Source organism: Henckelia pumila, chromosome 1, assembly GCF_033568475.1.
Source record: "Henckelia pumila isolate YLH828 chromosome 1, ASM3356847v2, whole genome shotgun sequence".
In the NCBI taxonomy this organism is placed as follows: domain Eukaryota; kingdom Viridiplantae; phylum Streptophyta; class Magnoliopsida; order Lamiales; family Gesneriaceae; genus Henckelia; species Henckelia pumila.
Genome location: NC_133120.1, coordinates 116,105,983 through 116,121,423, shown reverse-complemented (window position 1 = coordinate 116,121,423; position 15,441 = coordinate 116,105,983). Strand labels below are relative to the sequence as shown.

Sequence of the window (15,441 nt, the reverse complement as noted above, 5' to 3'; positions counted from 1 at the left end):
AAGTCATTGCTGTCTAGCATTCTCAAGGACGCTAGATTTTTTTTTAAATCGGTCATCATGTTGAAATTTCCACGGCCATATGTTTGGTATTAATTAAACTGCAAAAAAATACTGAGTTCATAAAGTAGAATAACAAAAACAACATTATTCATTTTTTGCTGTGATTTTGATTGCTGATTATCTAGAAGAAAAAGAAAATATTTACATAAAAAAATAACTTAGACAATAATGATTATCAATAAGCCCAAAGATCATTTGAATTTTACCTTCATAAACTAACACAAGTCGATATGTTACCTTTCTCCAACCAAATCATGTATATTGCATAGAATGCACTAATAATTACTTATTATTTCATTATCAAATTTCTCCCTGTTACAATTAATAAGAAGGATAGGTAAATCGAGGATAGGTAAATCCTTTTTTCGGCCCTTAAAAATAGCAGAAAAGAAATAGGACATGAGGTCTCTATAACCAAACCACCGAACCATCCACAATTGGTATGCAACCTTAACATCTCTTTAGGGTCTAAAACAAGCTCCAACGGCCTGATTTGACCAGCTAAATGATGCCCTGGTCAAGTGTGGTTTGTCTCAGCTATTTGATTCCTCCTATTCTTTAAAAACAATGTTACAACTATCCAATAAACATTTTCTTCTTGCATTGCACTGTCATTTTCATTCAAGAATTTTGTTTTCCTTGTGTATTTCTTTTACAGCATGTATGCAATAATGAATTTTGAGGAAAAAAACAAATGATTTAAAGAAGACGAACCTTCATGATTCCAATGAATTGGTTTTGAAACGAATTGTCCTCACTTCTTTCCATGTAACAAATTTGTGTCTAGATGATGGATACCTCTTTTGTAAATTTGTTTGCTGTTTTTCTGGTGATAAATGCAGGAGCAAAAAAGATTGGAGGCAAGCCAAATCGAAAAGACTCGAAACAGTCTCATTCTGCAATCATGGAGGACGATAAATTCGCTCTCCCTGGTATGTTTCAAGTCTAAGTAGCGTGATTGAATTGTTTGTTTGCCTTGAAATCAATTCACTTGCACAATCCAAAATCAACGACAACATATTGAAGTATGCTTCACAATCGGAGAGAATTCATGATAATCAACTCCTTGACGTTGTGTGATTCCCTTGGCTTCACGTCTAGCTTTGAATCCTCCTTTTTCAGTTATTGGTCCGTCTAGGGCAATCTAGCATGTGAGTGTGTGTATTATTACTATATTGTGTTGTCTTACCAATGAGTCAATGACAACAGCATGCCGGACTGCTGGTGGAACAATGCTTCACGACCGGAGATAATACTTCATCACAATCAACTCCTTCACGTTATGTGAATCCCTTGGATACAATTCTAGCCTTGAATCTTCCCTTTTCAGTTTTTGGTATTGAGGCCTTCACCTTGTATACCACTTACACCCCACAACTCTTGGTCCTAATAATGGTTTATCAACCAATTCCCATGTTCGGTTCCTTTTGTGAGAGTGCATTTCATCTTGCATAGCTTCAAGCCATTTATTACAGTTTGGTCAGTGCAAAGCTTCTTTAAAGGTTATGGGTTCATCTTCCTCAATTTCTTGAGCTGCTGTCAGAGCATAAGCTATAAGATCTGCTTGCCCAAATTTGTTTGGTGGTTTAATCTGTCTTCTTACTATGTCTCTGGCTAGATGATAATCTCCACCTACTTGATATTGAGTTTGCTACTCCACCTGCTTCTGGACAGTGCCTATATTGGTTTCCTCACATTGATCATCACTAATCTCCACCTTGAGCTGTGTTTCTTCACCCACTGCATGTTGCCTTTTATTTTCAGTGAGTGTGGCCTGAGATAATACACTTCAAGTTCTTTAAACATCACGTCTCTGCTTATCAGTATTTTGGGTGTCCTTCACCATTATACGACAGTCTTTATCCTTTAACAAATTTCGGATATTCAAGGAACATACACTTTAAAGCTATAGCTTCCCGCTTTCCTTGACTAATATGCGCATATGCAATACAACCGAAGGCCCTGAGGTTATTCAATTTTGGTCGATGTCCTGTTTATCTTTCAAGCGGTGTTTTAAAACTAATTGCCGCTGAGGGACTTCTATTTATTGCATAGACAACTGGAACAGATGCTTCAGCCCAGAAACTTTTAAGTAGATTTGCATTTGACAACATTCATCTAGCTCTTTCCATTCTGATTCGGTTCATCCTCTTGGCCAAACCATTTTGTTGGGGTGTTCTTACAGTGTGATGTCTTTCTTTTTTATTTATTTTTTAGATAGTGTGATGCCTTTCAACCCCATTGGTTTTGCAAAATTGATTGAACATTTCACCACAAAACTCCAAGCCTTGTCCTCAATTTCTTCAACTTTCTGCCATGTGTTTCCACAAGCATCTTCCATTCTTTAAACTTTGTAAAGGTATCATTCTTGCTTTTCAGTATAAAGATCCACACCTTTCTTAAAAACTCATCTATAAGTGACAGAAAATATCTTGCACCACTTTGAGAAGGCACCTTGGAGGGACCCCAAAGATCACTATGGATATAATCCGAAGTTCCTTTGGCATTGTTTTAGGCTGTTGAGAATTGCAATGGTTTTGCCTTTCCAAAAATACAATGCGCACAAAACTCAAGATTTGATAGTTTATCGGTGCCAATAATCTTTGCTTATTTGATTCCTTCAGTTCACCTTCACTAATGTAAGCCAATCACATATGCTATAGGATGGGCTTGGATACTTGTTTGTTTGTAGCAGTATTGTTAACATTTATTACCATGGTTGTCCCTTGTAGTAAATAGTAGATACGATCCATTCTGTAGGATTCCCTTCATCACTATCATTGATCGCTTTTTAACACTTTGAGAACACCAGATTTTTCTCTAACAGTGAAGTCATTGCTGTTTAGCATTCTCAAGGACGCTAGATTTTTTTTTTAAATCGGTCATCATGTTCAAATTTTCCACAGGCCATATTTTTGGAACTAATTAAACTGCAAAAAAATACTGAGTTCATAAAGTAGAATAACAAAAATAACATTATTCATTTTTTGCTGTGTTTTTGATTGCTGAATATCTAGAAGAAAAAGAAAATATTTACATTAAAAAATAACTTAGACAATAATGATTATCAATAAGCCCAAAGATCATTTGAATTTTACCTTCATAAACTGACACAAGTCGATATGTTACCCTTCTCCAACCAAATCATGTATATTGCATAGAATGCACTAATAATTACTTATTATTTCATTATCAAATTTCTCCCTGTTACAATTAATAAGAAGGATAGGTAAATCGAGGATAGGTAAATCCTTTTTTCGGCCCTTAAAAAAATAGCAGAAAAGAAATAGGACATGAGGTCTCTATAACCAAACCACCAAACCATCCACAATTGTTATGCAACCTTAACATCTCTTTAGGGTCTAAAACAAGCTCCAAGGGCCTGATTTGACCTGCTAAATGATGCCCTGGTCAAGTGTGGTTTGTCTCAGCTATTTGATTCCTCCTATTCTTTAAAAACAATGTTACAACTATCCAATTAAACATTTTCTTGTTGTATTGCACTGTCATTTTCATTCAAAAATTTTGTTTTCCTTGTGTATTTCTTTTCCAGCATGTATGCAATAATGAATTTTGAGGAAAAAAACAAATGATTTAAAGAAGACGAACCTTCATGATTCCAATGAATTGGTTTTGAAACAAATTGTCCTCACTTCTTTCCATACAAATTTGTGTCTAGAATGATGGATTCCTCTTTTGTAAAATTGTTTGCTGTTTTTCTTGTGATAAATGCAGGAGCAAAAAAGATTGTAGGCAAGCCAAATCGAAAAGACTCGAAACAGTCTCATTCTTCAATTATGGAGGACGATCGTCACTTCAAAACTAGACAGCAACAGCGTCGACGAATTCTCCGCCTCTATGGATTTCGGCGATTTCTGGTTCGCTCGAAATTCGCTCTCCCTGGTATGTTTCAAGTCTAAGGAGCGTGATTGAATTGTTTGTTAGCCTTGAAATCAATTCACTTGCACAATCCAAAATCAACGACATCATATTGAAGTATGCTTCACAATCGGAGAGAATACTTCATGATAATCAACTCCTTGACGTTGTGTGATTCCCTTGGCTTCAAGTCTAGCTTTGAAACCTCCTTTTTCAGTTATTGGTCCGTCTAGGGCAATCTAGCATGTGCGTGTGTGTATTATTACTATATTGTGTTGTGTTATCAATGAGTCAATGACAACAGCATGCTGGACTGCTGGTGGAACAATGCTTCACGACCGGAGATAATACTTCATCACAATCAACTCCTTCACGTTATGTGAAGCCCTTGGATACAATTCTAGCCTTGAATCTTCCCTTTTCAGTTTTTGGTATTGAGGCCTTCACCTTGTATACCACTTACACCCCACAACTCTTGGTCCTAATAATGGTTTATCAACCAATTCCCATGTTCGGTTCCTTTTGTGAGAGTGCATTTCATCTTGCATAGCTTCAAGCCATTTATTACAGTTTGGTCAGTGCAAAGCTTCTTTAAAGGTTTTGGGTTCATCTTCCTCAATTTCTTGAGCTGCTGTCAGAGCAGAAGCTATAAGATCTGCTTGCCCAAATTTGTTTGGTGGTTTAATCTGTCTTCTTACTATGTCTCTGGCTAGATGATAATCTACACCTACTTGATCTTGAGTTTGCTACTCCACCTGCTTCTGGACAGTGCCTATATTGGTTTCCTCACATTGATCATCACTAATCTCCACCTTGAGCTGTGTTTCTTCACCCACTGCATGTTGCCTTTAATTTTCAGTGAATGTGGCCTGAGATAATACACTTCAAGTTTCTTTAAACATCACGTCTCTGCTTATCAGTATTTTGGGTGTCTTCTTCACCATTATACGACAGTCTATATCCGTTAACACATTTCGGATATCCAAGGAACATACACTTTAAAGCTCTAGCTTCCAGCTTTCCTTGACTAATATGCGCATAGGCAATACAACCGAAGGCCCTGAGGTTATTCAATTTTGTCGTTGTCCGGTTTATCTTTCAAGTGGTGTTTTAAAACTAATTGCGGCTGAGGGACGTCTATTAATTGCATAGACAACTGGAACAGATGCTTCAGCCCAGAAACTTTTAAGTAGATTTGCATTTGACAGCATTCATCTAACTCTTTCCATTCTGATTCGGTTCATCCTCTTGGCCAAACCATTTTGTTGGGGTGTTCTTACAGTGTGATGCCTTTCTTTTCTATTTATTTATTTAGATAGTGTGATGCCTTTCAACACCTTTGGTTTTGCAAAATTGATTGATCATTTCACCACAAAACTCCAAGCCTTGTCCTCAATTTCTTCAACTTTCTGCCAGTTTGTGTTTCCACAAGCATCTTCCATTCTTTAAACTTTGCAAAGGTATCATTCTTGTTTTTCAGTATAAAGATCCATACCTTTCTTAAAAACTCATCTATAAGTGACAGAAAATATCTTGCCCCACTTTGAGAAGGCACCTTGGAGGGACCCCAAAGATCACTATGGATATAATCCGAAGTTCCTTTGGCATTGTTTTAGGCTGTTGAGAATTGCAATGGTTTTGCCTTTCCAAAAATACAATGCGCACAAAACTCAAGATTTGTTAGTTTATCGGTGCCAATAATCTTTGCTTATTTGACTCCTTCAGTCAACCTTCACTAATATAAGCCAATCACATATGCTATAGGATCGGCTTGGATACTTGTTTGTTTGTAGCAGTATTGTTAACATTTATTACCATGACTGTCCCTTTTAGTAGATAGTAGATACGATCCATTCTGTAGGATTCCCTTCATCACTATCATTGATCGTTTTTTAACACTTTGAGAACACCCGATTTTTCTCTACCAGTGAAGTCATTGCTGTCTAGCATTCTCAAGGACACTAGATTTTTTTTTAGATCGGTCATCATGTTGAAATTTCCACGGCCATATGTTTGGAATTAATTAAACTGCAAAAAAAAACTGAGTTCATAAAGTAGAATAACAAAAACAACATTATTCATTTTTTGCTGTGATTTTGATTGCTGATTATCTAGAAGAAAAAGAAAATATTAACATAAAAAAATGACTTAGACAATAATGATTATCAATAAGCCCAAAGATCATTTGAATTTTACCTTCATAAACTGACACAAGTCGATATGTTACCTTTCTCCAACCAAATCATGTATATTGCATAGAATGCACTAATAATTACTTATTATTTCATTATCAAATTTCTCCCTGTTACAATTAATAAGAAGGATAGGTAAATCGAGGATAGGTAAATCCTTTTTTCGGCCCTTAAAAAAATAGCGGAAAAAGAAATAGGACATGAGGTCTCTATAACCAAACCACCGAACCATCCACAATTGGTATGCAACCTTAACATCTCTTTAGGGTCTAAAACAAGCTCCAAGGGCCTGATTTGACCAGCTAAATGATGCCCTGGTCAAGTGTGGTTTGTCTCAGCTATTTGATTCCTCCTATTCTTTAAAAACAATGTTACAACTATCCAATAAACATTTTCTTGTTGTATTGCACTGTCATTTTCATTCAAGAGTTTTGTTTTCCTTGTGTATTTCTTTTACAGCATGTATGCAATAATGAATTTTGAGGAAAAAAACAAATGATTTAAAGAAGACGAACCTTCATGATTCCAATGAATTGGTTTTGAAACGAATTGTCCTCACTTCTTTCCATGTAACAAATTTGTGTCTAGATGATGGATACCTCTTTTGTAAAATTGTTTGCTGTTTTTCTGGTGATAAATGCAGGAGCAAAAAAGATTGCAGGCAAGCCAAATCGAAAAGACTCGAAACAGTCTCATTCTGCAATCATGAAGGACGATAAATTCGCTCTCCCTGGTATGTTTCAAGTCTAAGTAGCGTGATTGAATTGTTTGTTAGCCTTGAAATCAATTCACTTGCACAATCCAAAATCAACGACAACATATTGAAGTATGCTTCACAATCGGAGAGAATACTTCATGATAATCAACTCCTTGACGTTGTGTGATTCCCTTGGCTTCAAGTCTAGCTTTGAATCCTCCTTTTTCAGTTATTGGTCCGTCTAGGGCAATCTAGCATGTGCGTGTGTGTATTATTACTATATTGTGTTGTCTTACCAATGAGTCAATGACAACAGCATGCTGGACTGCTGGTGGAACAATGCTTCACGACCGGAGATAATACTTCATCACAATCAACTCCTTCACGTTATGTGAATCCCTTGGATACAATTCTAGCCTTGAATCTTCCCTTCTCAGTTTTTGGTATTGAGGCCTTCACCTTGTATACCACTTACACCCCACAACTCTTGGTCCTAATAATGGTTTATCAACCAATTCCCATGTTCGGTTCCTTTTGTGAGAGTGCATTTCATCTTGCATAGCTTCAAGCCATTTATTACAGTTTGGTCAGTGCAAAGCTTCTTTAAAGGTTATGGGTTCATCTTCCTCAATTTCTTGAGCTGCTAGTCAGAGCAGAAGCTATAAGATCTGCTTGCCCAAATTTGTTTGGTGGTTTAATCTGTCTTCTTACTATGTCTCTGGCTAGATGATAATCTCCACATACTTGATCTTGAGTTTGCTACTCCACCTGCTTCTGGACAGTGCCTATATTGGTTTCCTCACATTGATCATCACTAATCTCCACCTTGAGCTGTGTTTCTTCACCCACTGCATGTTGCCTTTTATTTTCAGTGAATGTGGCCTGAGATAATACACTTCAAGCTTCTTTAAACATCACGTCTCTGCTTATCAGTAATTTGGGTGTCTTCTTCACCATTATACGACAGTCTATATCCTTTAACACATTTCGGATATCCAAGGAACATACACTTTAAAGCTCTAGCTTCCAGCTTTCCTTGACTAATATGCGCATAGGCAATACAACCGAAGGCCTTGAGGTTATTCAATTTTGGTCGTTGTCCTGTTTATCTTTCAAGCGGTGTTTTAAAACTAATTGCGGCTGAGGGACGTCTATTAATTGCATAGACAACTGGAACAGATGCTTCAGCCCAGAAACTTTTAAGTAGATTTGCATTTGACAGCATTCATCTAACTCTTTCCATTCTGATTCGGTTCATCCTCTTGGCCAAACCATTTTGTTGGGGTGTTCTTACAGTGTGATGCCTTTCTTTTCTATTTATTTATTTAGATAGTGTGATGCCTTTCAACACCTTTGGTTTTGCAAAATTGATTGAACATTTCACCACAAAACTCCAAGCCTTGTTTTTCAGTATATAGATCCACACCTTTCTTAAAAACTCATCTATAAGTGACAGAAAATATCTTGCACCACTTTGAGAAGGCACCTTGGAGGGACCCCAAAGATCACTATGGATATAATCCGAAGTTCCTTTGGCATTGTTTTAGGCTGTTGAGAATTGCAATGGTTTTGCCTTTCCAAAAATACAATGCGCTCAAAACTCAAGATTTGTTAGTTTATCGGTGCCAATAATCTTTGCTTATTTGACTCCTTCAGTCAACCTTCACTAATATAAGCCAATCACATATGCTATAGGATCGGCTTGGATACTTGTTTGTTTGTAGCAATATTGTTAACATTTATTACCATGACTGTCCCTTTTAGTAGATAGTAGATACGATCCATTCTGTAGGATTCCCTTCATCACTATCATTGATCGTTTTTTAACACTTTGAGAACACTAGATTTTTCTCTACCAGTGAAGTCATTGCTGTCTAGCATTCTCAAGGACGCTAGATTTTTTTTTAAATCGGTCATCATGTTGAAATTTCCACGGCCATATTTTGGTATTAATTAAACTGCAAAAAAATACTGAGTTCATAAAGTAGAATAACAAAAACAACATTATTCATTTTTTGCTGTGATTTTGATTGCTGATTATCTAGAAGAAAAAGAAAATATTTACATAAAAAAATAACTTAGACAATAATGATTATCAATAAGCCCAAAGATCATTTGAATTTTACCTTCATAAACTAACACAAGTCGATATGTTACCTTTCTCCAACCAAATCATGTATATTGCATAGAATGCACTAATAATTACTTATTATTTCATTATCAAATTTCTCCCTGTTACAATTAATAAGAAGGATAGGTAAATCGAGGATAGGTAAATCCTTTTTTCGGCCCTTAAAAATAGCAGAAAAGAAATAGGACATGAGGTCTCTATAACCAAACCACCGAACCATCCACAATTGGTATGCAACCTTAACATCTCTTTAGGGTCTAAAACAAGCTCCAAGGGCCTGATTTGACCAGCTAAATGATGCCCTGGTCAAGTGTGGTTTGTCTCAGCTATTTGATTCCTCCTATTCTTTAAAAACAATGTTACAACTATCCAATAAACATTTTTTTCTTGTATTGCACTGTCATTTTCATTCAAGAATTTTGTTTTCCTTGTGTATTTCTTTTACAGCATGTATGCAATAATGAATTTTGAGGAAAAAAACAAATGATTTAATGAAGACGAACCTTCATGATTCCAATGAATTGGTTTTGAAACGAATTGTCCTCACTTCTTTCCATGTAACAAATTTGTGTCTAGATGATGGATACCTCTTTTGTAAAATTGTTTGCTGTTTTTCTGGTGATAAATGCAGGAGCAAAAAAGATTGGAGGCAAGCCAAATCGAAAAGACTCGAAACAGTCTCATTCTGCAATCATGGAGGACGATAAATTCGCTCTCCCTGGTATGTTTCAAGTCTAAGTAGCGTGATTGAATTGTTTGTTTGCCTTGAAATCAATTCACTTGCACAATCCAAAATCAACGACAACATATTGAAGTATGCTTCACAATCGGAGAGAATTCATGATAATCAACTCCTTGACGTTGTGTGATTCCCTTGGCTTCACGTCTAGCTTTGAATCCTCCTTTTTCAGTTATTGGTCCGTCTAGGGCAATCTAGCATGTGAGTGTGTGTATTATTACTATATTGTGTTGTCTTACCAATGAGTCAATGACAACAGCATGCCGGACTGCTGGTGGAACAATGCTTCACGACCGGAGATAATACTTCATCACAATCAACTCCTTCACGTTATGTGAATCCCTTGGATACAATTCTAGCCTTGAATCTTCCCTTTTCAGTTTTTGGTATTGAGGCCTTCACCTTGTATACCACTTACACCCCACAACTCTTGGTCCTAATAATGGTTTATCAACCAATTCCCATGTTCGGTTCCTTTTGTGAGAGTGCATTTCATCTTGCATAGCTTCAAGCCATTTATTACAGTTTGGTCAGTGCAAAGCTTCTTTAAAGGTTATGGGTTCATCTTCCTCAATTTCTTGAGCTGCTGTCAGAGCATAAGCTATAAGATCTGCTTGCCCAAATTTGTTTGGTGGTTTAATCTGTCTTCTTACTATGTCTCTGGCTAGATGATAATCTCCACCTACTTGATATTGAGTTTGCTACTCCAACTGCTTCTGGACAGTGCCTATATTGGTTTCCTCACATTGATCATCACTAATCTCCACCTTGAGCTGTGTTTCTTCACCCACTGCATGTTGCCTTTTATTTTCAGTGAATGTGGCCTGAGATAATACACTTCAAGTTCTTTAAGCATCAATTCTCTGCTTATCAGTATTTTGGGTATCCTTCACATTATACGACAGTCTATATCCTTTAACACATTTCGGATATCCAAGGAACATACACTTTAAAGCTCTAGCTTCCAGCTTTCCTTGACTAATATGCGCATATGCAATACAACCGAAGGCCCTGAGGTTATTCAATTTTGGTCGATGTCCTGTTTATCTTTCAAGCGGTGTTTTAAAACTAATTGCCGCTGAGGGACTTCTATTTATTGCATAGAAAACTGTAACAGATGCTTCAGCCCAGAAACTTTTAAGTAGATTTGCATTTGACAGCATTCATCTAGCTCTTTCCATTCTGATTCGGTTCATCCTCTTGGCCAAACCATTTTGTTGGGGTGTTCTTACAGTGTGATGCCTTTTTTTTTATTTATTTTTTAGATAGTGTGATGCCTTTCAGCACCATTGGCTTTGCAAAATAGATTGAACATTTCACCACAAAACTCCAAGCCTTGTCCTCAATTTCTTCAACTTTCTGCCATGTGTTTCCACAAGCATCTTCCATTCTTTAAACCTTGCAAAGGTATCATTCTTGTTTTTCAGTATAAAGATCCACACCTTTCTTAACAACTCATCTATAAGTGACAGAAAATATCTTGCACCACTTTGAGAAGGCACCTTGGAGGGACCCCAAAGATCACTATGGATATAATCCGAAGTTCCTTTGGCATTGTTTTAGGCTGTTGAGAATTGCAATGGTTTTGCCTTTCCAAAAATACAATGCGCACAAAACTCAAGATTTGTTAGTTTATCGGTGCCAATAATCTTTGCTTATTTGACTCCTTCAGTCAACCTTCACTAATATAAGCCAATCACATATGCTATAGGATGGGCTTGGATACTTGTTTGTTTGTAGCAGTATTGTTAACATTTATTACCATGACTATCCCTTTTAGTAGATAGTAGATACGATCCATTCTGTAGGATTCCCTTCATCACTATCATTGATCGTTTTTTAACACTTTGAGAACACCCGATTTTTCTCTACCAGTGAAGTCATTGCTGTCTAGCATTCTCAAGGATGCTAGATTTTTTTTTAAATCGGTCATCATGTTGAAATTTCCACGGCCATATGTTTGGAATTAATTAAACTGCAAAAAAATACTTAGTTCATAAAGTAGAATAACAAAAACAACATTATTCATTTGCTGTGATTTTGATTGCTGATTATCTAGAAGAAAAAGAAAATATTTACATAAAAAAATAACTTAGACAATAATGATTATCATTAAGCCCAAAGATCATTTGAATTTTACCTTCATAAACTGACACAAGTCGATATGTTACCTTTCTCCAACCAAATCATGTATATTGCATAGAATGCACTATTAATTACTTATTATTTCATTATCAAATTTCTCCCTGTTACAATTAATAAGAAGGATAGGTAAATCGAGGATAGGTAAATCCTTTTTTCGGCCCTTAAAAAAATAGCAGAAAAGAAATAGGACATGAGATCTCTATAACCAAACCACCGAACCATCCACAATTGGTTTGCAACCTTAACATCTCTTTAGGGTCTAAAACAAGCTCCAAGGGCCTGATTTGACCAGCTAAATGATGCCCTGGTCAAGTGTGGTTTGTCTCAGCTATTTGATTCCTCCTATTCTTTAAAATCAATGTTACAATTATCCAATTAAACATTTTCTTGTTGTATTGCACTGTCATTTTCATTCAAGAATTTTGTTTTCCTTGTGTATTTCTTTTCCAGCATGTATGCAATAATGAATTTTGAGGAAAAAAAAAATGATTTAAAGAAGACGAACCTTCATGATTCCAATGAATTGGTTTTGAAACGAATTGTCCTCACTTCTTTCCATGTAACAAATTTGTGTCTAGAATGATGGATTCCTCTTTTGTAAAATTGTTTGCTATTTTTCTGGTGATAAATGCAGGAGCAAAAAAGATTGGAGGCAAGCCAAATCGAAAAGACTCGAAACAGTCTCATTCTGCAATCATGGAGGACGATCGTCACTTCAAAACCAGACAGCAACAGCGTCGACGAATTCTCCGCCTCTATGGATTTCGGCGATTTCTGGTTCGCTCGAAATTCGCTCTCCCTGGTAAGTTTCAAGTCTAAGGAGCGTGATTGAATTGTTTGTTAGCCTTGAAATCAATTCACTTGCTCAATCCAAAATCAACGACAACATATTGAAGTATGCTTCACAATCGGAGAGAATACTTCATGATAATCAACTCCTTGACGTTGTGTGATTCCCTTGGCTTCAAGTCTAGCTTTGAATCCTCCTTTTTCAGTTATTGGTCTGTCTAGGGCAATCTAGCATGTGCGTGTGTGTATTATTACTATATTGTGTTGTCTTACCAATGAGTCAATGACAACAGCATGCTGGACTGCTGGTGGAACAATGCTTCACGACCGGAGACAATACTTCATCACAATCAACTCCTTCACGTTATGTGAATCCCTTGGATACAATTCTAGCCTTGATTCTTCCCTTCTCAGTTTTCGGTATTGAGGCCTTCACCTTGTATACCACTTACACCCCACAACTCTTGGTCCTAATAATGGTTAATCAACCAATTCCCATGTTCGGTTCCTTTGTGAGAGTGCATTTCATCTTGCATAGCTTCAAGCCATTTATTACAGTTTGGTCAGTGCAAAGCTTCTTTAAAGGTTATGGGTTCATCTTCCTCAATTTCTTGAGCTGCTGTCAGAGCAGTAGCTATAAGATCTGCTTGCCCAAATTTGTTTGGTGGTTTAATCTGTCTTCTTACTATGTCTCTGGCTAGATGATAATCTCCACCTACTTGATCTTGAGTTTGCTACTCCACCTGCTTCTGGACAGTGCCTATATTGGTTTCCTCACATTGATCATCACTAATCTCCACCTTGAGCTGTGTTTCTTCACCCACTGCATGTTGCCTTTAATTTTCAGTGAATGTGGCCTGAGATAATACACTTCAAGTTTCTTTAAACATCACGTCTCTGCTTATCAGTATTTTGGGTGTCTTCTTCACCATTATACGACAGTCTATATCCTTTAACACATTTCGGATATCCAAGGAACATACACTTTAAAGCTCTAGCTTCCAGCTTTCCTTGACTAATATGCGCATAGGCAATACAACCGAAGGCCCTGAGGTTATTCAATTTTGGTCGTTGTCCTATTTATCTTTCAAGCGGTGTTTTAAAACTAATTGCGGCTGAGGGACGTCTATTAATTGCATAGACAACCTTGAACAGATGCTTCAGCCCAGAAACTTTTAAGTAGATTTGCATTTGACAGCATTCATCTAACTCATTCCATTCTGATTCGGTTCATCCTCTTGGTCAAACCATTTTGTTGGGGTGTTCTTACAGTGTGATGCCTTTCTTTTCTATTTATTTATTTAGATAGTGTGATGCCTTTCAACAACTTTGGTTTTGCAAAGTTGATTGAACATTTCACCACAAAACTCCAAGCCTTGTCCTCAATTTCTTCAACTTTCTGCCAGTTTGTGTTTCCACAAGCATCTTCCATTCTTTAAACTTTGCAAAGGTATCATTCTTGTTTTTCAGTATATAGATCCACACCTTTCTTAAAAACTAATCTATAAGTGACAGAAAATATCTTGCACCACTTTGAGAATGCACCTTGGAGGGACCCCAAAGATCACTATGGATATGATCCGAAGTTCCTTTGGCATTGTTTTAGGCTGTTGTGAATTGCAATGGTTTTGCCTTTCCAAAAATACAATGCGCACAAAACTCAAGATCTGTTAGTTTATTGGTGCCAAATAATCTTTGCTTATTTAACTCCTTCAGTCCACCTTCACTAATGTAAGCAAATCGCATATGCTATAGGATGGGCTTGGATACTTGTTTGTTTGTAGCAGTATTTGTTAACATTTATTACAATGGATGTCCCTTGTAGTAGATAGTAGATACGATGTATTCTGTAGGATTCCCTTCATCACTATCATTGATCGCTTTTAAACACTTTGAGAACACCAGATTTTTCTCTACCAGTGAAGTCATTGCTGTCTAGCATTCTCAAGGACGCTAGATTTTTTTTAAAATCGGTCATCATGTTGAAATTTCCATGGCCATATTTTTAAATAGGTAAATCCTTTTTCCCCCCCTTGAAAAAATAGCAGAAAAAAAATAGGACATGAAGTCTCTATAACCAAACCACCGAACTATCCACAACTAATCCACAATTGGTATGCAACCTTAACAATCTCTTTAGGGTCTAAAACAAACTCCATGGGCCTGATTTGACCACCTAAATGATGCCATGGTCAAGTGTGGTTTGTGTCAACTAAAATGATGCCATGGTCAAGTGTGGTTTGTGTCAACTAAATTTGATTCCTCATATTCTTTAAAAACAATGTTACAACTATCCAATTAAACATTTCTTGTTGTATTGAACTTTCATTTTCATTCAAGAATTTTGTTTTCCTTGTGTATTTCTTTTACAGCATGTATGCAATAATGAATTTTGAGGAAAAAAACAAATGATTTAAAGAAGACGAACCTTCATGATTCCAATGAATTGGTTTTGAAACAAATTGTCCTCATGGATTCCTCTTTTGTAAAATTGTTTGCTGTTTTTCTGGTGATAAATGCAGGAGCAAAAAAGATTAGAGGCAAGCATACAGTTGGTAAAAGAAAAAAGACAGAGATGGATGATGACTTTGTGATAAAAAATCTACCACATCCATTCAAATTGCCACATAAAGTTGCTGAAAAATTTTGTCCCCATCATCATGAAGGACTTGAGTGGCTCCTGTCACTTCACCATGAGGGTCGGGGGGGAATAATAGCTGACGACGTGGAGCTACAAGTAACTGCTGTGCTGGTGTGGAAGATACTTGAAAAAGCAGTTTCTTTTTTTCAGATGTAGTGATGGCTTTTT

At 36.6% G+C, this 15,441-nt stretch overlaps 1 protein-coding gene across 1 annotated transcript in view; it reads left to right on the top strand.

Moving 5' to 3' along the window:
* Window positions 1-15,441, top strand: part of LOC140873402 (protein CHROMATIN REMODELING 24-like) — a 29,527-nt gene that overhangs the window by 8,641 nt on the left and 5,445 nt on the right. The window contains exons 5-10 of the mRNA XM_073276507.1: window positions 903-992; window positions 3,796-3,963; window positions 6,775-6,864; window positions 9,591-9,680; window positions 12,478-12,645; window positions 15,155-15,384. Of these exons, the coding sequence (XP_073132608.1) occupies window positions 903-992; window positions 3,796-3,963; window positions 6,775-6,864; window positions 9,591-9,680; window positions 12,478-12,645; window positions 15,155-15,384 (836 nt within the window). The remainder of the gene's footprint in view (window positions 1-902; window positions 993-3,795; window positions 3,964-6,774; window positions 6,865-9,590; window positions 9,681-12,477; window positions 12,646-15,154; window positions 15,385-15,441) is intronic.